Here is a 23,268-nt window from a genome sequence, read left to right on the forward strand (position 1 = left end):
AAATTTCAAAAAATAACCCGATAATTTCTATCGCGAATCAAATAGCGATCCTCCCGACGATCGAGCTGCGGGCAGAAATGAGACTTGCCGTTTACGAAGGTGACTGAGCGAGGGAGAGCGAGGATAATCAGACGATTAGTTGATGCCTCGTCGCGTCCTAACGGTACAAACAGGTCGGCGGATCAGCCATGAAGAGTGCAAGTGCCGCTCTCTTTCCGGCGGGATGGAAATACACGGTCGTGTTGACCGTGGCGCAAGACGTTCGCGGGACCCAACCGACAGGTAGAGACGCGATGGGCTTATAATTGTTTCTCGCATACGGCGTGTACAATGCAATTTCAACGCGACGATTTAGATCGCGCAGGTGTTGCACGACGGGATACGGACTTGGAGTGCGCGACTCGAACGAATGCGAATGACTTATGGGAATGACTTATCGGAATGTGTCTGTTAAGAACGCGCGCGCGCAACATGGTGAAAAATAAAACACGACAACGGCTTTGTGCCAAGGGATAACGAACTTAGACACAACCTTAGAATGGATGCTGGAGTTATACATAATACATACCGCGTAAAGATGTGAAATGTCTCGCTTATTTCATTAAGTCTGTTCGTTTTCGTAGAACTTCCGAATAAGCGCACGCTAGTGCAATAAGTTAGGATGAAAGAAAGTGTACTTGTTTCACTCTAACTTACTGCACAAGTACAGAAGTTTCTTTTAAACGAACAAACTTACTATATTAAACTTGACACGCTTTGGACGCATTGATATTTTTATAATCATTGTTCAAAACGGTGCAAACTTTTATAAAACATCTAGAAAACGTTCTATTTTCTTCAAAGGTCTTTTAGACGTTTTTTTAAGATCTCAAAGCCATCTTTTAAGTTTGTGCTGTCCGAAATGCCGTTGTTCTTTGTGTGACTTTATTCGATTTTTTGTATAGTAGAGATGAGTCTACTCTATGCATTCATTTCTGTATGCATGTATGATTTGTATATACTATGGTCTAATACATTGGAAAAAAAGCATTTTACAAAAAATGTTTCATCTTTACACACTAGTACATCAATAAATTTACAAAATACAACGGAATTTTGTTTAAGATTCTTCTGTTTTTTTTACAACAATAAATTTTATGCGTAATTTACTTACAAAAGTATTCAGATGCAGTTAACAAAAAATGAATATTTTCTGAGATATTTTGTATCTTGTATCGAAAGATCTTGTAATATCAAGATAAAATATAAAATATTTCGGAAAATATTCACTCTTTTCGATAAATTTATATGCAGAATCACCGTGGGAATCGATTTGTATTTAAAAAAATTATGTAATTCCATTTATAAAAATTTAAATTGATCTTGAAAAGAGAACTGTGAACTTAAAACTTTTGTCTAAAATACTTTTTTTTATAAAATGCTTTCTTTCTGAAATATTAGGCCGTTCCGGAACTTTTCGAACATTGTATATATGTAATGTATACATTTAAGTATGTATTCACTCATTTTATAAATGTAAAAATTATGTATCTATCTCAGAGTTAACAAGTAAACAATTAAACAAGTAAACCATTGTCGACAAATTAAATAAGACATAACACAATGGAAGGCTTAATTGAGTTTCCGCCTCGTTTGCAGTCGGTATCACCACGAAAGCGGAAGGCAGAGACACGAGATTTTTTCCCGGACAGATAGAACGTATCGTGAGAGATAACTGGCCAAGTAAGTAAGAGACATACGATACCTTACGCGGGCAAGCCTCCAGAAGCATGTACACATTCAAGTTGTCCTCGAAATAGTGATGCATCTGAACGACGTTCACATGATTCAGCTCCTTGTGGATCATGATCTCACGCGCGATCTAGGTACAACAAGGTACACGTAATGTTTCTGCAAAACAAGCACACGCTGGTTAAACAAATATACGTACCTTCTGCATGTGTATTTTCTGCATACGATTTTTCGGGATGATCTTGCACGCGTATTGGTTCCCATTATTGACGTCGGTCATCAGGTAAACTCTCGCAAAGCCGCCCTGGACAGTCGAGAAACAAATCATCGGTATAATATCGGTATATGATATAAAAAGGAAAAATCAGTCGATACAACAAGGACTAAATTTAACTGAGTTAAACGAACTCAATTTTGGGATTATATATCGCGAATTGGTTGTGTATCATACTCTGGTAGAAATGTATACATACTATTACTGGAGCATGAAATATTACTAGGCTAAACTTGCCCATTTTATGTGGGCAGCAGATTTGGTTATTAATTGAACATATTTCATTTTTTATTCTGTTGTTCAATAAGTAGACTTAGATTTTGCGTATCTTTCGTACGCAGAAACTGCAGAAGAAGCGCTACATCTTCATTGGGATTCCAATTAGTTTTATTTTTCAGTTAGACAAAAGTTAAGTGACTGTTTAGGAACTGCTCGACAACTGCATTAACTTTCTACCAGGGATACGTACAATGTTTCAGTTCTGCCAATCTTTCACCGTTGACTAAATTCTACAGCTCCTGTCCCTAATTCTGTAGTTTTAATTTCTACGTCAGATTACTGATCAGAATTTTCTCAATTTCACGCGACTGAAATTTACATAACAACATTTGCATAACTCCAAGACTTAGTTATTTCTAACCGATTTTCATTCAGTGTACAACTACGTTACAGCCTTTTTCAGCCTTTCACTGTCGACGGAACTTGGTACAATTTCTCTAAGTGAGATTGCTGATTTAACAGGATTCTTATTCAAGCCACTAATCGTCTCTCGGATGTCGCCATCCTGGCGATTTCGCGCTGTATTTCAGTATAATATGATAAGTAGGACGACGCGCGACTTTAGTCGAAATCTCTAATGAAGCGACTCATCTCGCGGCGAGAATAAAAGAAGTGTCCTTCTTCCGAGTCCTAGAAATCAGAGACTAGATCCTAAGGAAGAATTTCTCCACGATCATCCGTTGAGAGGCTCGCCGCAGTGAAAGGTTTTCACCATCGGCGCTTTCGGTCTTAAAGTAATCTCCTGAAATTATCGTTTATTGCCCATACCGCAGTCGGAGGAGCGGCGAAAGAAAGTGAGGTAAATTACTTTTTATAGAACACCTTCGTTCTTCTTTGTGGCTTTTGGAGTATCGCGACAGACAACGTTCACGACGCGACGACATGTCATAAACCATTGGACGGAAAGCCGGAACTCGGCTGTGACAGGCGATTCTTTCACGAATTTACAGTGACTCGCGATTTACGTGACAGATGACGAGTCCCGCTTACGAGAGAGAGGTTGTGAATTGCATCGTAAAGAATGTAGGATCGTGAGCGCGATCCGTGCCATCGCTTTTCCGGAATCGGCGACGAGTCGCGCGGAGCTGATGACGAGGATTATTCGATCTCACCGTGGAAAAGGATGCCCAAGCGGGCCCGTCGCCAGAACAACTCGCTCGAAAATATCCCACGTCGTTACGAAAACGCGCAACTCGTCGCGACGATAACGTCACGCGAGCGGAATTATTTCGCACGCGGCGCGACGCGGAGAGCCAGAGGCCTGTGTTTGTACATATGCATACACACGTAGCCCACATTCGGCGCTAAATACGTCCACGTCGGGATTCGATGCCTGGATTCGTGATAACACTCCGTCAACTACGATCCTACAATTTATCGGACAAGCGGAATCAAGAGTACAAATTGCTTTTTCCGGCCGGAATAAGCAGCGATATTCGGGGATTTATTTAAAGAAAACTACTGAGTATGTTTGTTTAAATGTATGTTTGAATTTTATATGTGTAATTAAATAATATATATTTTTATTATTAAGAAAAGTAATTTATTATCATTATTGTGCGGAAATTACGTTACAGCATCCATCATCGCCTGCAGCTTTTGCACGTCTCCCTGGATTGCACGATTTATGTTTATACAATAGTCCTGTTGAGAAAATGGAAAATGTTTTTTAGGAAATAGTGTTGTAGTATTATAATCTCTTTGGTCAGAATTTTTATTAAATATTATTATGGGGCTATAGGATAACTTTTGAACAGTTGAAAAATTTTCAATCATTGAGTTATCTTCTCAGAGAAGCAGAGCAAAGCAGTTAATAAGAGTAATGGAAACTCACTTCGTTCCAAATTTTTGCATATTGCTAAAATTTTTCCTATTTTAATAAAATTATGTAACATTCGTGGATATTACTATAATAGATATAATAAGATAATTTTTAAATAGCTTAAAACTTTCTCTCTACAACTGCGAGTTAGTTTTTCAGGGAAGTAGAGCGAAACGGTTGATAAAAGCAAAGAAGACTCATATTGCCTAAAATCTCTTCATACTGCTAAATTTACTCATATTTGAATAAAGTTACGTAATAAATACTACACATTGAGAGTAAAAATATGTTAAATAAAAATAATAAAAAAATATTATTTTTTAAGAAAATGTATATTTTAAAATCATAGGTTTTCACTTAAGTAACTGCTTATTCTCTTTAAACAAAGGACCTTAGATTTAAGTAAATATATCAAATATGTTATCAGCAAACAAATATTTTTTACTTCTTAAATTTATTGTTTAGTATATAGTGGACAAACGATAGGATATAAACGATAAGATATGGACGACCAAAATTTCTTAAATTCCTAAGTCAGATCCTTTCAGGGTTAATAGGAGATAAAGAAACTTGTTTCGTCCCAAAAATTTCTACTTATCGGCAATTTTTATTTAGCTAGATAAAATTATATGACATTATCTTCGATTTAAATTGTATCTTCGATGTAACATATAATGGCACTCAGTGAACGACAACTGACAAAAGCAGCTCAATTAAAAAAAGATTATAATACAAGAAATAAAGCATCGAACACCCTCCTTGAAAAATCAATTAGACATTTCGGCTGCCATCTCTGATGTTCCTCAGTAAACATAAAAAAGATAATTGTTTGGACAAGTAAATTGACAACAATAAATCTCACTCGAATACTCCGTGAGATAGATATATGTTTTATATTTTATAGCACTGAGAGAACTGTGTGTGAACTGCAAATCTAAGTGTGTCATGTTGGAATCTCTTCTTAGACGTTTTTCATCGTTTTAAATCACGTCATTTAACACATAATAAATTATAATTTATACATCTCTTAAATGTGTCAAATGACGTGATTCAAAGCTGCGAGATAAAAAGAATTTCAGATTAAAGATTCAACATTTCTTGTTTTCCGACTTCATCAGAGCTTCTCTTATCCTAATTGAAGAAAAATAATAATGCACTATTGTTATACGACTACACACTGTGCGATACCGGAAAGATGTCCCGCATATCTCAAGAATGGCAATTTAATTTACATGGGAGAAGAAACTCAACGGTAAAAAGATTTTAAAACTATGTCGTACTTGGATACATTAAAATGCGAGGTATCAAAATTAGCCGTCACAGAACGTCCGCGCGGTTCGAGTATCTCGCAGGTATCTCGGTCCCCACGATGTTTCGGCGATAACCCGCCGTGAATACCTGGTGTGCTGCATCGGGCAACACACGGCGCGGTACCGAGAGGAGGCCGTGTACGGTTATGCGGTTCGTTTATTTTTAAATACCGCCGCGGCGGCGACTAAAAATACATTCCCCTGCGCGTGCACACGCTTTGTGCACGCGCGGTTAAATGGACTGTTGACAAAAACCCCGAGCCTTGTCCCCGTTTTGCGTTCGTTTCTTCGGGACGGTCCGCACGCACGCACTCACACACGCATCGGTCGAAATTAGCGCGGTTACGGCTGGAGAAGGAGGCAGGCTGGAAGAGGACTTCCGACTATTTTCATTCTTTCCGCTATATGTAATCGTGTAACAGCTTGCTTCGCCCTTTGGGCCGGCCGTTTTACGAAACGTTCGCTGTCTCGGACGAGAGAAGCGCGCCAACTGTGTAAAGATTCTCTACTCAACTTTGGCTTCACGGTTCGATGGTGTTATTTGTTTTCCCCTTTAATTTGTACCACACAAGTTATTATCGGTTGATTACACAGACATTAACGCTTCAATTCAATTCAATTTCGCTGCATTAACGGGAAAATAATCACAATTTGAAACAAGGATGAGAATTACACAGGCAGTTCCTCGTTCAGTTACTCGTTTCTCACGCGACTCGACCTACGTGTTCGGATTCAACTCCTCCTGCTCTTCCAGGTATGAGTTTCGAAAACTGTCCTTCCCCTCTTTCTATCTGCTAGGCAGGTATTATCTTTTACTTGCTAAGCAGAAACTGATCGTATATTGTTCTCTAATCGATCTTGTCATTGATCGAGGATCCTACATAAAAAGAATTTTAATGAGAATTATTATAAAATTTTGTAACTGAGAAGTAGATGAATATTTTGCAGTAATTGACTATTCTTTCATTTTACATGTGTTATTTGTATTTTAGGAACTGAAATGTATTCTGAAAACTATTTGCTATGTTTCTAACGAAATTTGCCATATTTCTTGGCAAGACAAATCTTACTGACGACTTATTCTTGTAGTAGTACACACAGAAAAATTTCATCTTACAGCTAAAAAAAGCGATTATTCAAAGTTTACTTTCCTTTCTTTTAAATTGAAGATTACCTCCAACATAGAGAATGGATTATCTTCAATATAGTGAATATTTTCTTGATGATAATCTTAAAGTATACTCACAAATTTTAGAAAAGTGCTTCTTTTTTTTAGTGGTATATTTAAAAGAATTTATTCTCTTTATAAGAATATTTTCCCGAAAAAATTGCTTTGTCTCAATATAGCAAGCAAACCGAACTTTTGCTTTAATTTAATATTCTTAATTGAAATGTCAAACTTACTATTATTCAGAATATATAAATCTGATGCTTATGATGAACTTATAACCCTAATAGCACAGATGTCCTGGAGACGTCCAGAGTACGTCCTGAGAACTTCCTGGGGCGTTTCTACGTCCTCAGGACATCTCTGGGACATCCCCAGGAGATCTTGTGCTGGGAATAAATTCGCAGTGACATAAACTTATGGAACACTTGAAACACGCAACGCTTACTTGAATGCAGTATACATACTTCTGTGTGTAGGAACATAGTAAAATTGAAAGGAATTTAATCGAGAAGAATTTATATGCAAAAAAGAAAAGACTAAAATATTTCCTCCGTGTGTGACTATTTGGTGTCTCAGGCTTTGCGACAGGGACTTCAGACACCCATGATTTTGGCAATTTCCCTTCTTTCAGCTCACCGTCAGATATTCATGGTGCAGCTCGCGCGCGCGAGTCACGCCGCCATCGACTTATTATTATTAATCAACGGCGCGAGCGCGTACGGTCGACGAGGTCGATTAATATGCGAGAGCTTCATTACACCCGATAGCGCCGATGTCAGGGATTCGGGGATTCTGTCTCGCGCGAACCGGCGAAGGACAGCGATCCGTTAACTCCTCACTCGACTTCCCCGGCGATCAACTTGTCAAGAGTCCCCTCGCCGTCGCATCTCGTGTCCGTTTAGCGAGTCTCGTTGCTTGCTTCGCCGTCGGGAACGCCGAAAGGGGCCCTCGGGGCCCTCGTCCGGGGGCCCTCAGACTCTCTTCGACGCCGTGATGTCCGCGTTCGCGAGCAACAAAATAAGCGAGGCGGCAGACTCGCGCGCGCGCGCGCAGCACAGCGCGACCGCCGACCGGTTTTCGCGGCATGCGGTGGTGGTACGTCATCGATTCGATTCCGCAGAAATAATCCCATTCACGAGCCATTCACTTTTTGCAATCGACATAATGGCAAGCGCTCGCGAACGGCGGCGATTCGAGTCGGCGGCGGGACGCGCGGGCCGCACCGCCGTGTGTCCGGTCTGGTCTGTCCGTCTGTCTGTCTGTCCGTCTGTCCGTCTGTCTGTCTGTCCGTCTGTCGCGGAATTTCCTGTCTGAGGTGCGAGGTACCGGAGAACGCAGCGAAGCGGACAGAAGGTGCCGGCATCGTGAATTGCTTTTGTTTACACGGAGATTTCTGCACTCCCCTGGAGAGCCTACGAAAAGTTATAGCTTTCTTCGCTGGCGGGGTAACGGAAGAAATAGGTTTATTTCGTTTGGAACGAACGGTAAGTATCGCTCGTGCGCGGTACTCCCGGGAAATTCAGTCCGCATTGAGCTTATCCCCACTGTGGACCGGAAAATCCGCGGCTGTTGAATAATTTAACACGCGGATTGTCGTGTTGATTTCTAATACTGATTGCTTTCAAGCTCAAGTAAAATCCGAATCAGCAGAGATGCGGTAAATGCAACTTTTAATGCGCACAAATATATACTGCATGCAAGTAAATGTTATTTGCTTCAAGTGTTTCATAATATTATAGTTTATATATCCGTAAATATATTGCAATTTATACTCGAAATACATTCTGAATTCTAATAAATTTAGCATTTCAATCGAGAACATAAGTTTACTCACTACATAAAATCAAATCAGCTTTTCCTTTGATAAAGTTTTATAATATTCTTGTAAAGAGAATAAATTCTTTTTCAAGTACATGATAATGAGTTTTCCTAAGATTTGTGATGACTATATTTTAAAACTATTATCAAGAAAATATTCTTTGTTGAAGATAAACACTTAAAAGAAAAATACTTAAAAGATAAATACTTAAAAGAAGAAAAGTAAATTGAATAATCGCTTTTTTTAGCAGGAGAATAATATTGTTTTGTGTGTATATGATGTCCCACGTCATTGGCTCGTTATTGGTCATGTAATTAATGTGTTATATGCAATCATTTACGTTTATACGTAAATTAATGACGGCAGATTTATAAAATTTCTATAAAATTAAAATCTCTTTCTCTCTAAATCAATCATTGCTAATTTAAAAAGCTGATTTACAAGTCGAAAGGCGTCTCATCACGATATTAAAAAAATCTGAATCTAAATTAGCTACATCGCCGTTTAAAAGCCAAAAGCCGTCGCACTGCGGCGTTTTTCAAGTTTTATAAAAAGCTTTGGACGGTATATCGCTACGGCACCCTTAGAGCGCAAAAGGTGAACACGTTGATTGTGGCAGCTTTTGTAACGCAAAGGGCTAATATCGCCACTTTGCTGCATCTCTCTAAAGCTAGCAGGACCAAATCAGCAGAATCAACCCACTTTGTGACAGAAATCGTTCGGCAGAAGAATAACAAGGTCTTCCTCCGCCAGTTCAATCGACGTCTAAATTTGGAAAACCGTTAATGCACGTTACGCTTCTTCCCTTCGCCGAGTATTCTTAACGAAGCCCTGACCTTTCATTAATCTGTTCAGCTTATCAGCCGCAGCGACGACGGAGGCGGCAGAGTCTCCCGTCCAACGATCGATTCGTTTCACTCTCTATGCTGCTGAAACACGTGTCGTCGATAGTCGCCTGACATAATTGTTATCGTCACAAGGCGATCACGTTCTACCCACGGCCGCGTGCCAATTGTCGTACGACAAAGTTCTCCCTAGTGAGTCTGAATTCAACGTGACAATTCGCGAGAAAAGGTCTTCTTAACCCTTCAAAGTCCAAGTTCGATTCCGCTCGAGTAAAATTTTTGTCTTTACGAAATAGTCTTAAACGACGCTTCTGATGAAGAATTTTGTGACGCGAATAAAATTGAACGTCGAGAAATATAATTTTTTTTCGATATATATAATTATATACATTCATGTTTGCATGCGCGTGCGCTCCAACTACAGAATTTAATAAATTTTATAAGCATGATAATGAATGTTGAAGTGCCAGATTTGTGCCTTAATCGATAAAAAATTGAAAAAATAAAAATTTTTTAATAAAAAATTGAGAAAATAAGACTTTATTTAATTGTTATATAAAGATACAAGCCGTTATATATATAGTTGAGATTAATGGTTAATCTACGGCTTAATTCAAGACTTTAGTTTTTAATTTCAATTAAGTTTATATTTATTCCTTTTTTACCAGTCTTTTTGAACTAATTATAAAGAGAAAGTAAAAGTAATAATTATGATGCATTTTACTGTAGGAAATTGTAAGTTTGAAAACATTATAAAAATTGTAATTTGTTTACAATATATAAAATATTTATATTGTGCAACTTATATTCTTAGTATGTTCAGAAGTTATCATTAATACGAGTAATAAGGAAAAAAAAAGTTTTTTTAAGTATTAGAATAACAATGAGTGAAAATGAGACTCTTTTGAGCATCCGCAAAAGGTTATCGTCCTCGGGCATTCAAGTGTTAATTAAGAATTAAAATGCTTAATGAAATTTCCATTTTGGTTCCATAAAGGCCCGAGACTAGCGGAAGATTAACCCCAGTCAAGCTTAACGCAGGAACAGGCGTATTACGTCAGAGCCGGCTGCGAGCGCTTTAATCCCAGAGGATGTAACACAGATCGATGCGACCGGGATATTATAATCGTGTTATGCACTCTCCGCTGTTCTCGACCAGTCAGTCAAGTTTCGTGAAGCGCTCTCGTATTGAGAACGTAACTCTCGTCTTGAATCAAGGCTCAGACTGACGCGTTACTTACAATGTCGTCAAAGTTGTAAATTTCTTTCAACTTGGTAACGCTAACGTCACTCTTTTCGTTAGTAACGCAATTGCATTTTTTGGGTAATGATAACAAATTAAATTGCCAATTTTGTTACACTGTAAAATAATTTAAAATATATAAAATATTAATAATATAATAATGTCGTGAAATTCATGTACACAAGATGGACGACAACGAATCATAAAAACAAAGGTTTTCGAAACTTGGTGAGGAAAATAACGGAAATTGCAACGACTCGTTACTTCTTGAGTAAAGATAATGGTAATTGAGTTACTTTTCGAAACGAGTAACAATAACGGTGACAAGCTACTTTGAGAAAAAGAAGAAAAAAGTAACTTTCCGAATTCTCTGAAAAGCACGGTATATGTACAGAACGCTAATCGCGTATCGATCAAACAAAATTCACGCTCGGGATCAGTTTCTTCGGCGACATCGGGGTATTAGGTCGCCTTTTCCAATGAACGCAGCAGGTAGAATGACCGGAAGAAGTGTACAAGCTAAACGGATGAGTCTCCGTTTCAGCGCGCAGCGGGCATTTAAACGGAGAGGGTGTATTCTCGCTTTTTAGTGGGTCACTGCTTGTAGATGAAACGCGAGAGTTTGAATGCAACGCGGATATAAAGTGAGAAACGGGTCTGTCGCCATTTATCGCGGCCCCTGGAGATATTCGTGCATAGAGAAACGAGAGAAAACTGGGTAGGAAATCCCGACGGTGGTGCGCGAGGATCGCTCATTGTGATCCAACGTAGTTGAAAGGGTGCACCTGTGGGTCGTGTGGGCTTTTCAAAGCACACCTGAACGGCAGGCAGCGGTTCTTCTGTGCGTTTCGGTAAATCTTCTCGCAAAGAATCGTGAAACCCCGGAGAAAATTCAATAGGCCATTCATATCGATCATCGTAAATTTCAACGATTGCGAAAATCAATCTCGAGGAAGCGAAGTTTCACAACTGAGCGTGTAGAAATATCCCTCAAAGGTATCAACGGGCCTTGGATATACCGTAGAGCAGCTGAAAATGAGAGATACGCGCATTTATGTTAAGAAGAGATCGCGTCTAGAGTTGGACTAAGGATTATATTGGCCTTTGTTTATGTATTTATCGTGACAGGAATAGTGGAAACAAAATCACAAAATGTACTTTACATACTTTACTTTATAATGTTCTTTTTAGAACGTAGGAACTTCTCTCTATCTCAAAATTATAATCGGAAAGATATTATAGTAAAAAAGTAGAAAAAAGTGATTTAATAGATGCCAAATACATTCTCGAGTACCTCTACATTTTACGTTAATATTCTCCATCGTGAGTGAATAAACTTGACGTGTTATTAGAATACAGTTTTTTGCAAGTGTGTATGATTGTTTCGGATAATAAAAGCAATTTTCATGCATTAAAATCGAGCGTATTGATGGACGAGGTAAAGTTGGCCCATATTTAAGGGCCGACAGGACTGTGGAGACTTCTCGCGGAGATCCCAGAACTACTGATTAGGATACGTATTTTATATGTGACCTGCTTTACTCCGCATTGTGTTAGTCAATTTGACCACGTTGCGGCGTGCATCCTTTTGTTAGATTTAGTCGGTCATCTGCGTGTTTCCTTTTTGTTAAATTTAACCTCCTCCTCGAGTTCCATCGTCCTTCTATATTCGCGACGTGTATCGATTCTCCGCGTAATACGATAGCAACTTGCGTGAATGACATTTTGCGTATTCTGTGCGTACAAAGCAATGTTGCAAAAGTTCGCTGCAACGTGTCGATAATGTGTCGTGACATACATATACACACATACATTTTCACACCAGCCTCATGTGTTCCTCGCGATTGCGTGTGTGCGCAATTATATGAAAAGTTCAGCTTCTATAATCGCACGATAAACCGATAAACTCTGCGAAGAGTGAAATTGATTTAGCTGAGAAAAATCATCGGAGGCGCACAAACAGGATAAGAACACGTGCGTCTCGTTAGGAGCGCGCATATCTCCCGCCTGCGGTGACGCGCAGCATCGGAGATATCGCGAGTCACTTAATTGTTGGTCAGATATTGACATCGATTGTGCGCTTCGCGTTTCGCAACGCGATTTCGTGGGGTCGCGTTCGCGCTCCTTCTCGGCGGTAATTGTTAGTCAACGATACGCTCCGTTGGAGAGGCCAATTGGTGCTTATCGGCACCGTTTTTTCTCCGTGTGTCATGCACGTCGCGTAACATGAATTCGCGAATTGTTGAGTCGAAAGACGTCGACATTCGCCGGAGAAAAAGATCTGGCTGAATATGAACATGAACTTTGCTTCTCTAAGGAACACACCGATGCGTTTTGACCGAAGGGCACTGAATTTCTGGTTCCAATGTGCCAAATTCGATTTCGACAAAATCAGCAATTCCGTTTCCTTCAATCGAAACGCGTCGGTTCATTTGTCACAAGCAAACTTCATGTTGATATGAACGAACTTTTTTCTTCGTCTGCAAAAGCGAAAGTAGGGGATACGACGACGACGACGACGTGGCTCTCGCATATTTATGAGCGGAATTAGTCCGATGGCGTGCAAATTAAATAACATATATGCAGATATATACGATATAGAACCGGATGAAGATCTAACTTCTTGGTAAATCAACTGATAATTAAATCATATATCTGTCTTTCCTTCAATTTAAATATTAATAAATATATAAATATATAAATTAATAAATATTAACAAATATAAATAAATATTAATAAATATATAAATTAATAAATATTAACAAATATATAAATATTAACAAATAATCTTAGTAAGGTTTGTAGTATCTGTTATCAAGATTTGGTATCTATTGCTAAGACTTTGCGACTATTATCAATTTCTGTGATACGTATCACCGAAGAATTTGTTAAATAAAACCATATTGTTTAATAATATTTACCATGTTATGTGATAAATATACGAAATGTGACCAAATACTTTGACAATAGTCGCACTATTTAGTAATTACTTATTACCAAATTATTTGATATTATGTATTAACTGGACCATTTGTTCAACTCAAGAGTTTGTTTTATTAATCATTTTATAATTATTATTAATTGTTTATTATTAATTGTAACTATTACTATATTTAGTACAGTTAATAACTATATATATATTTTATACTAACTGTATCAAATGTCGCACTGAAATTCTCAACCAAATGCATTTGTTAACTATTACAAAATTTTTTTCTGTGTAGATAGATATTCTTATCGTGAGGGATAACGAACGAGTGCACCATCGTCTATGTCTTTACGATCTCGCTGAGATTTGTGTCGCAATTTTTATAATATTTAATTGGCTATGTGATAAGTTGATAATGTACTCGACGATGATAAGACGAAAGCGATCAATTAACGCTTCACTCGGAAATGAAAGGGTTTTTACAGACGGTCACATCTATAGTGAGCGGTAACTCGAACCTACAAGTTCTCTTACGATCTTCGCATAATCTCTCGCCGACATGTGTTGTGACTTTTATAATATTCGAGTCGTTGTTGCACATTACGTAAGAAAAGGCGGCCACTTTGTACTTCCTTTTCGAAACGAGCAGATTGAAGCGATCGTACTCGTACTCGACCATTAGCGGAGATTGTCGTTTTTATCGTTAGATTTCCTGTGACTAACGATTTTACGATGACTAACTGTGAAATCATACAACACATCTCGCATTGGTAAACGATCATTGCGTAGAGAAAGAAGAGAAACAAGCCAGAACAGGTCGAGGACGGAGAGAAGGAGCATACACTGAGAAGAAAATATCTAAGAAATAAAAAAATTTTATATTTAAAAAAATAAAAAAAATATTTATTCAATAAGTATTAATAACATATTTATTTATATTAATATATATACTTTTAGACAGAGGAAAAATATTTTTCAAATAAGGAAAAATATATTTTTTTAAAGTCTTACGGAAAAAATAACTATGCTAGTATAACTAAATTTTTTGTTGTCTGGAAACTAGATGAAAAACTCGGTTGTAGGAACAGAAAATAGAAGGTGTCTACTCAAACCAATCGCCAATCTCTGTTATCTCAATCAATTTTTAATGCAACTGAATGTTCAAATGAACGTTTTCGGTCATAGTAACAGAGATATTATTTCTCGTCCTCATTCAATTATATATAAACTGAAATTATTTTCGCGTAGCTTCTCATGAAAGCAACTGCTTATTCCATTTCAATAAAATAGAATGTATATTTAAGTAAATATGTTATTAGTATTAAATAGATTGTCACGAATTTGTCATGATAAATACGACCGATAGTATATTCGGTCAGCTTTATGATCGCTTTATCTAAATTCGAGCTTATTTTGTATAAACAAAGAACGAGAAAAACAGGAAAGTTTCCTGAAGATTTCTGAATCAAGTTACTACAACTCTGAAATTCAGTTTGTTTAACATGATTCCACGAATCTTGCTTCGACGGATCTTTTTTCACAGTGTAGGAAGTAGTTCGTACGAGATCGGGGGGAGACAGAGAGAGAGAGGGAGAAAGAAACGATAGAGGAAGAGGCTCATCTACTGAGCTTATTCTCATGATTAGAAACGACGTTAGATACATCACGCGAAGTGACTTCACACCTAATTTCGTCGAGTAGCACTCGGTATCTCGCTGAGTTCGAGTGCCATTTGCAAGTGATTTGGGATTACCTCCTAACATCGAGAAGCACACAATCATCGTGTACACTGTAGGTATTTAGTTGGATGCTTGCATCAGAGTTCAAGCAAGACTCGTTCGACTTGAATACTTGGCAGCATTTTTTGCTGTGAAGAATAAAACTAGAACAGGACTCGGATTCGCGCGGCCGAACTTGATCCTACCCCTGTTTTACGGTTGCACCGACTCACGCAGGCATGAGTCAATTCAGTGAAAGGCGGGAGATGTCATTGACTTGCACGCATGTGCGTGCGCGTACGTGTGCGCAAAGGGCGCGCAATACAGTGTAAGATGCATTAGGAGCACGCAATTTGCGTGCCTTAGAACTCTGACGCCTAGATACGAGGCAAACGGAAACGCGCGCTGTAATTTGTTATGATATCCGTGAAAAGGCATCGCTTCCTTTATGCACGGTGAATTTCACAGAAAGCGAGCTGAAGCGCCGGTCGTTACTTCTCACGGTCTTCCATCGCAAGCGGGACAACGAGGGACAAGTTCGCGTCGGATAATTGTCGCTGCTTGTACGCGAACTTGCTGAAAGTCAGCCGCGGGAGAACCCGCGAAATTACAGCGAAGAGCGTACAACCCCGACAATTCTCCACGACGAAGTCTCGGAATGAGAGAGAAAGAAAGACAGAGAGAGAGAGAGAGAGAGAGAGAGATTAAGAGAGACAGAGAATCTCTAGTTCCGTCGCCGAGAAGTTAATAAGCACCGTGGAGATTTTTTTCAAGCCCGCGACGCCCATCGTTATCGTATCCTCAGAATCGAGACTGGACGCATAAGTTTGCGTCGTCGCTCGCGGGCTACATGTTCGCGTGCACGAGGAACGAGGCGAGAGACAAATCGCGAATAAGCCCATGATGTGCGCACGACAGAGAAGAGGATGAGAAAGAGGGGGAGGGGGGAAGAAGAAGAAGAGCGAAGAAGGACGCTCATGTGTAGTGCATACGCCGTTGCAGATAAGCTCCCGCGGCTCTCTTCGTCTCGAAAGTGCCGGATGAAGGAAAGGTAACCGGTCGCGAATAATCGAGATAGCGACATCGCGCGATAAAGAGCGTTCGCACCTTCGCACGAGGGGAGAACGGAGGAAATCGCGCATTCGACGATTCCCGTGCGCGAATACGGTATTATTACCGTGTCTCCGTGCGAAGTGCGTGCGAGGATCAACGCGACGCGAAGGAAATCACCCGTCGAGTTTTCAACTTTCACGGTAGCACCGATTGATTATCGACTTTATATTTATAGTTATTGCATTTCTGAGTTCGTAACGTAAAAAATATACATATACAGGGTGTCCCGTCACTACCGCATTATCTCTTAAGGGCGGATTCTTGAAGTAATTTGAATAAAAAAATCCTAATACGAAAATGGCGAGGCTATAATACTTTTCAAATTATAAACGATTAAAGTTGACCAATTATATTGGCTAAGGTACGCGCGCTCAGGTACGGTACAACATACAATGGTATAGGCGCATGTACATATCGTTCTTTTTCCAAATATTGATACGGAAGTTCTATACATATAACAATATATGTAATAATAATCTGCCTTTTCTATCATTTAAATAAACATATCGCAAATAATAACAATTTCGTCAAAATGTTATGAATAAAATATCACACAATACATTTATGAGAATCAGTAAGCTGTCATACATTTGACGTTTCTTTCAGGGATTTATAACTAATTTCATATCTTATGCAAATTCTCACTTATATGCATGCATCTGTATCATTGAGTGTTGTACCGTACCTGAGCGCGCGTACTTTACCAATATAATTGGTCAAATTTAATTTATAATTATAACTTGATAAGTTTATAATTTGAAAAGTATTATAGCCTCGACATTTTTGCATTAGGATTTTTTTCTTCAAATTACCTCAGGAATCCGTCCTTAAGAAATAATGCGGTAGTGGCGGGACACCCTGTATACACACACACACACATACACATATATATATTTATTTATATTTATTAAGCGACACGGTGTTGCGAAGTCAAGTGCAAGCGCAAGCAACGCTCGCGGCCGACCGTGTATACTTACGCGACGACTTTAGTTGAACACAGGCAGATTCCTCGTTCGACTATATTTATATATACAGGATGTCCTATTTTAAACAGGTCAGTCGATTTCGAAAACTGAGCCTGGCAGATAAAATTGTTTTTCCTTCTAAAAACCTTATGAATTTTGTTTGAAACTTTTTTGTCGGCCAAGCTTAGCTCTCGAGATATTTGACAGAGACACAAAACACACACCTCTGCAAAACACACACATATAGTAAATAAAATATGATGAGACGCGGATATTAATAAAATAATGTACGTTCAATTACTTTTTAGATTTCTTCGTGTGAAATTTCGTTCGCAAAGTAGAATGACAACTGAGTCGAACAAGGTTGAGTGATAAATTTTTTACCCATACAGAGTGAATTCTTTCTTTCAAAATCAAGTCGGGTGAATAATTTCGCTCGAAATTGAAAAGCAAATCCACTGTCACCGGAACCAGTTATTCTGAACGGTTAAAGCTTTCACTCGTACGCAGAAAAAATTTTGCAGTAAAGGTTAGGAGGATTTTACTAGAAATTATCACAAATTACTAGAAAAATTAATAGAATTTTGCGTAACCAAAAAATAGATCGGCATTTTATTAATAGTAATTTCAATTTCACACATCGGGCAACATGTCGCCCGGTTAACGGGAGAATAGCGTAGCTATTCAGGGTCTCATTTTTTTCCCTTCCTTTCGTTACGTGGCGACTGCACACGGATCGAGAACTACCTGCGAGACGGCATCGCACGGATCCCTAAAGTGCAAACGTAGAAACTGGCAACCGGTTGCGAGCGAGCAGACAAGATAACATACGTAGGAGAAGCGGGGACTCTCCTCGGTGGAATACGGAAATATCAGAGGCAAGTTTTGATAAAGTATCGGCCACGGCGCGCATAACGGAAAGCCCGATTTCTAACATAAGATACGGCGCGGGGTAACGCCCGAGCGGCCGGGTGCGAATAATCGGGATGACGAAACGACGACCGGTTTTCTCGAGAGCCGAGGATACAGTTTGAGACTGCATCCTCACTGAAATTATCTCTCATGGCGTGGTGGAAGCCGACGAGCGACGAGGCTGCCACAGCAGCCTCTTCTCCTCCGGTGTGTCGATCGATCTCGTCGCGCGGACGTGAAATATTTCACGTGCGACTCGCCCGGATCGATAAGCCAGACCGAACCGGAGGTTTCGGATCTGCAACCGTTGACATCTGCGGAAATGATCTCACGACGCGACCGGCCGTGGTACCGACGTCGTACGGCGAAATATTTCTCGGGTGAATCGCCGATCGACGACAGTGCGGCGGTCCCAACTCCGGGTTACGATTTAACATCGGCCGCGTACGACATCCCGCGAAATGGAACATTTGGACGTGTTGTTGAAGCGGAGCGAGATGCGCGTAATCTGTCTCGGCAGATCGATCGGTCGATCGACGCCTGCGCCGGGCCGTTTCTCCGCCGCTCTTTCGCTGACGAATAGCGAGACCGATTCGTTTTCGAAGGTTGACGGAGCCAATTCGTAGCCACAATTGAAATCGACCGTCGTGTCGTTCAACGGCACAGTAGCGGAATCCCTGATGACACAGTGAAACTATCAGAATAGATAAAAGAGCACATATTCGATGCTTGTGGAAAATGCCGCGTAAAAGAAGATGAACATGAGAAAATACGTATTACGCACCGAAGATTTCCCATTAGTATAACAATTTCTCTATTAGAAAATATGCACAGAAAATGGAGTACCATTAATTCGATCACTATAAGCGACAGACTTGACTATTAGTCAACATTGAATTTAATAGTCAACGGGTGCGTTCAGCGAACTCAACAGTTGAGCAATTCGTCAATGTAATTGGTCTAGATTTAAGGATCTAACAGTAAGAACCAATAATCGCTGATTGCTCACTGAGCGCTTTTCCCGCTAAACGCGCCCATTTGTTCATCCTTTGTTTCGTTTTTCTTTAGTAAATGCGTTTGGATTTTGTGCATCTTTCATGCGTAGTAACTACAGGAAAAATATGCACAGAAAATGAAATACTAGGCAAACTCGACCATTTTATGAGCGACAGATTTCATTATTAGTTAACATTGAATTGAATAATTGTTTGTCCATTTTCTGTTCCGTTTTCCTTCAGTAAGTGGATCCAGATTCTGTGTATCTTTCGTGCGCAGTAACTGCAGAAACGATTAAGATCCTAAGTAATTTCCATTTCAGTTATTAGACGAGAGTTAACACGATTGCTCGAGAACTGCACTGAATTTCTAGCAGGAACATTTTTGCGCGAAATGCGCATATCCGTGGGTGTCAGAGCACAGCTCGAGTTTCGCAACTGCGCTTACTGCAGACACGCGAAATTTCTCGAGTCGAATCCGCGAGTCTTTTCCGCGGATCGGTCAGGCCGGCCGATCGATCGAACGCGCGCGCGCATGCTGTTTCCTGTATGAACAAGCGGATCGATGATAGCGGGTCGATCCGCATCGGTGCGCCGGTGGCCGATAGGCCTGGCCGTTTTCTTCTTACGTCCGCGTAAAACGAAATACCTCGCGAAGATCGGAGGGCCACGATTAACGGGGAGCTGGCTGCGCAGCCGGGGATGCGAGCGCGCGGTAAAGGTGTACGAAAGCAAACGAGAGATCGATGTAACGAGACTCCGCTTCGGGGAGTGCTCCGGGTGTGTTGGCTGAGTGAAGTTTACCTGATGTAACGATAATGAGGTGACTCGAACTTCTTCTCCTTGCTGCGGGTGATGATACCGAGTGTGTGTTGCGTGCGCGCACGTGCGTGGTAGTGTGCCCGGGCAGCGCAGCCGAGCGACCGCGAGTCTTTTTTAATTAAAACGAGAAGAACGAAGTTCCCCGCTCGACCATATATTTATTCTCGCCTTCTCGCGCGCTCGCGTTCGATCTCGCTCGTAATCTCGAGCAAACTATTTTAATCGCTTTCCGCTGGGAAGCGACGTGCAAGGCTTACACGTATACACACTGAAAAAAAAGTTTAATACTTACCAAATGCGTTTTACCATACCATTTGGTAAATAGTAATATGGTAAATGTTACCAAATGTTTGGTAATAATTGCAAAATTGTTAGTAACATTATCTTTTATATAATAATATTCACCTCTTATATTTAGTTGATACTATTTTACTAAATGTAGTAATTATAGCACAGGCTGGATAATTATTGCCAGAAATTTTTCTCAATGCACAGAGCAAAAATAATATCTTAAAAACATTTATTCGGTGTGGATACCAATAATATATTCATTTGTATTGATATACGCAATTTTTTCAAGTAAGGACATATACATTTTCTTGGGAGAAAAATTAAAGCTTTAAGAAAACTTAGAAAAAAAAACCTTAGCTCTTTTCACGAGAGCAATTACTTGTTCCATTTAAATGAGAGAATTCAGATTTAAGTTAGCAGTGTCCACTAAATAAATATTTATCATATTTTAGAGGTTTTTTCTCTCAGCGTGTACAGGATGATTGACAATTAATTAATGACAGCGTGCAGGTAGAATACAACGAACTGAACGCAAGATTCGCAAACAATTACGTAAAATTTTGAGTTATTAATTAAAGGAGATTTTGGCGAATGATCTCGCGCGATGTGGCGGGGTTAGCTGTGACGGTGCCACCCGCCATTTGTAGGTTAGATCAAACTGAACGAAAAAGTCCTCTGCCATTTTGCAAATAAACACGTGGATTTTTAATTATTACTTAAGGAAAATTAGTCACGTTTATTTGGAATATTAATATTCTTTAATTAATAACTCAAAATTTTACGCGGTTACTTGCAAAATGATAGAGGAATTTTTTGTTCAGTATTACCTAATCTACATGAAAGTTTCACACGTTAGCTCGTATATACGTAAGTATAATTGCGAGATATCTTTGTAGCGTCTCCGTGTTCAAAGTAGCCGTCCCGAAACAAAACAGAAAAAACACAATATCCAACAAGTTTGAGTAATATCGCTGCGTGTAATAAACAATTTCGCTGACGTTCATTATGTAACCGGGTTGCCAGGATGAAACGCGCCGCCGCCTTATGAATAATAAATGAATTCGACTAATGGACTAATAGACTTTGGTTGTCGGCAAGGTTGAAAAATTGTTCTCTCTAAGATACAGTATTCTTCGCTGACGCCTCGTTCTCAAGCACGAAAAAAGGGAAAAGTTTCTTTTCTTTTTTACTCTTTTCTTGCTTTCTGACGAACGTCTCTTGTACCGGTTGAGTTTCTAGGATCGAAATTACGTTATTTGCCCTTCGAGAGGCGGGCTCATGCCGAGTCCATTTGTCAAAACCGGATTAACGAAGAGTAATCGATTAATAATAGGTCTGGCGTTTAATGCATCACGAGAAGATGGGCGATGTGCCGTTTCGCATGTGTCGGAGCGGATTACGAATCGACGTTAATGGGATGATACCGCGCGTTAAACGAACCCGCCGCATCTAACTGGCGATTCCTAAATGCCGCAATTATCCGTAATAATCGCTTCTGTCCACACCGATGGGATGCAATTAGAGGCGTGCCGAGGGTGGGGATGTGCGATTTTGCGGTATATCACAAGTACCGCGATTTTCTTTACTTGAATCGCGCAATGCGATACGGGCCTTTATCGCAAATCTGCAATTTCACTCATTTTAGTTATCTGTGCAAATATCGCACGATTATCTATGATATTTTAAATTATCTAATCTAAACTTATACATTTAGAAGCATAGTGGAATTATGCCATTATAATAGCCTTAAAATATACTAAGTTACATTATTTCTTTTTATATATAATTTTTATACATATTTTTTATATAACTTTCAGGAGATTATCAAAGATCATTACACTTAATATTGATTGTCATTAATATTAAAAAAAAGATAATAAAAAAAGTAGTCTTATAAATTATTGTATTGTTTATAAAAAAAATTTTGTCAGTAAATAATGATAATTAAGTAAATGTGTAATAATATATTTTTATATATTGTATGTTTTAACAAGTCATCTTTAAAAACGTCTGAAAAATTGATAATTTGGAAATAAACAAGTTTTGTAAAATGTCTCCAATTTTGCCCCACCTAGAAAATATCATGAATTAAATGATATTTTTAAGATAACGTCATTTAATACTTTCATTATGCTTTCATTTTTTATTATTCTTTTACAGTAAAACTTGTACTTTCTTATAGTGAATGTTTCAAACAATATTTGGATGTAGTACGAAGGCAGAGTTGATTTATTTATTTTTAATATGTTTAACATTTATTTAAACATCACGGTTGCCATATTATGCCCCAGATTCCTTTATGATTAAAAATCACGTTAGCGATATAAAATCGCGCGCGATTTAAAATCATCTCAGGTAGCACAGATAATTTAAAAAGAACTCAGTCGTATGTCACCAATTCTGAGCTCATTTTGCAGATGCAAAAAGAATCCTTCGAAGTTAAGTTCAGTGAAAAGAGTTCTTTTTTGTATCTAAAAATGAACTCAGAATTGGTGACATACGACTGAATTCTTTTTGAACTCTCTGCGCTATCTGGAATATTTGCGATACAAACTTATGATGCGCTTATCGCATTTGTTGCGATTCTTAAAACAGGTCTCAACGCGATACACAATTTTATAAATCGCACATCCCTAGCGCGAAACCGCTCGCGAGTAGCCAATCGATTCCGCCGACAGGATTCGCGGACGTAATAACGAGCATGATGTAAGAATACAAAGTGAATACCATTCTCGAAGATGTGCAGTGGTTGATCAATCAGAGATTGCCCCCAATTGCCCAGGTTAGGTTTGATGTAACTATGGTTAGGTTGTTTCCATATGCTAGAAGTGTGTCTTTTGGGGGCAAAATTTCATTGGCTGTTATGCCTTCGGTCGCCATTATGGTACACCTTGTATTCTTACATCATGATAACGAGGACGTGGACGCTTTTGGTTCAGTTAAGAGGGTGACAAGCTTCGGCCATTAATCCGTTCATTATCGTCGCGATGCAAAACAAGGTGCCCCCGCGGTCTCGACCTTGGCGATGA

General features: G+C 39.2%; 1 protein-coding gene across 3 annotated transcripts in view; it reads right to left on the bottom strand.

Moving 5' to 3' along the window:
* Nucleotides 1-23,268, bottom strand: part of LOC116847772 (serine/threonine-protein kinase PLK1-like) — a 43,264-nt gene that overhangs the window by 7,146 nt on the left and 12,850 nt on the right. For all 3 annotated transcript variants that reach the window (XM_032823120.1, XM_032823119.1, XM_032823118.1), the window contains 2 exons: nt 1,931-2,035; nt 1,745-1,861 (listed from right to left, as the gene is read on the bottom strand). In XM_032823120.1, the coding sequence (XP_032679011.1) occupies nt 1,745-1,861; nt 1,931-2,035 (222 nt within the window). The remainder of the gene's footprint in view (nt 1-1,744; nt 1,862-1,930; nt 2,036-23,268) is intronic.

The sequence above is a fragment of the Odontomachus brunneus genome, unplaced genomic scaffold (genome assembly GCF_010583005.1).
Source record: "Odontomachus brunneus isolate Ranch 3 - 2012 unplaced genomic scaffold, Obru_v1 Obru_scaffold_083, whole genome shotgun sequence".
Classification (NCBI taxonomy): Eukaryota; Metazoa; Arthropoda; class Insecta; order Hymenoptera; family Formicidae; genus Odontomachus; species Odontomachus brunneus.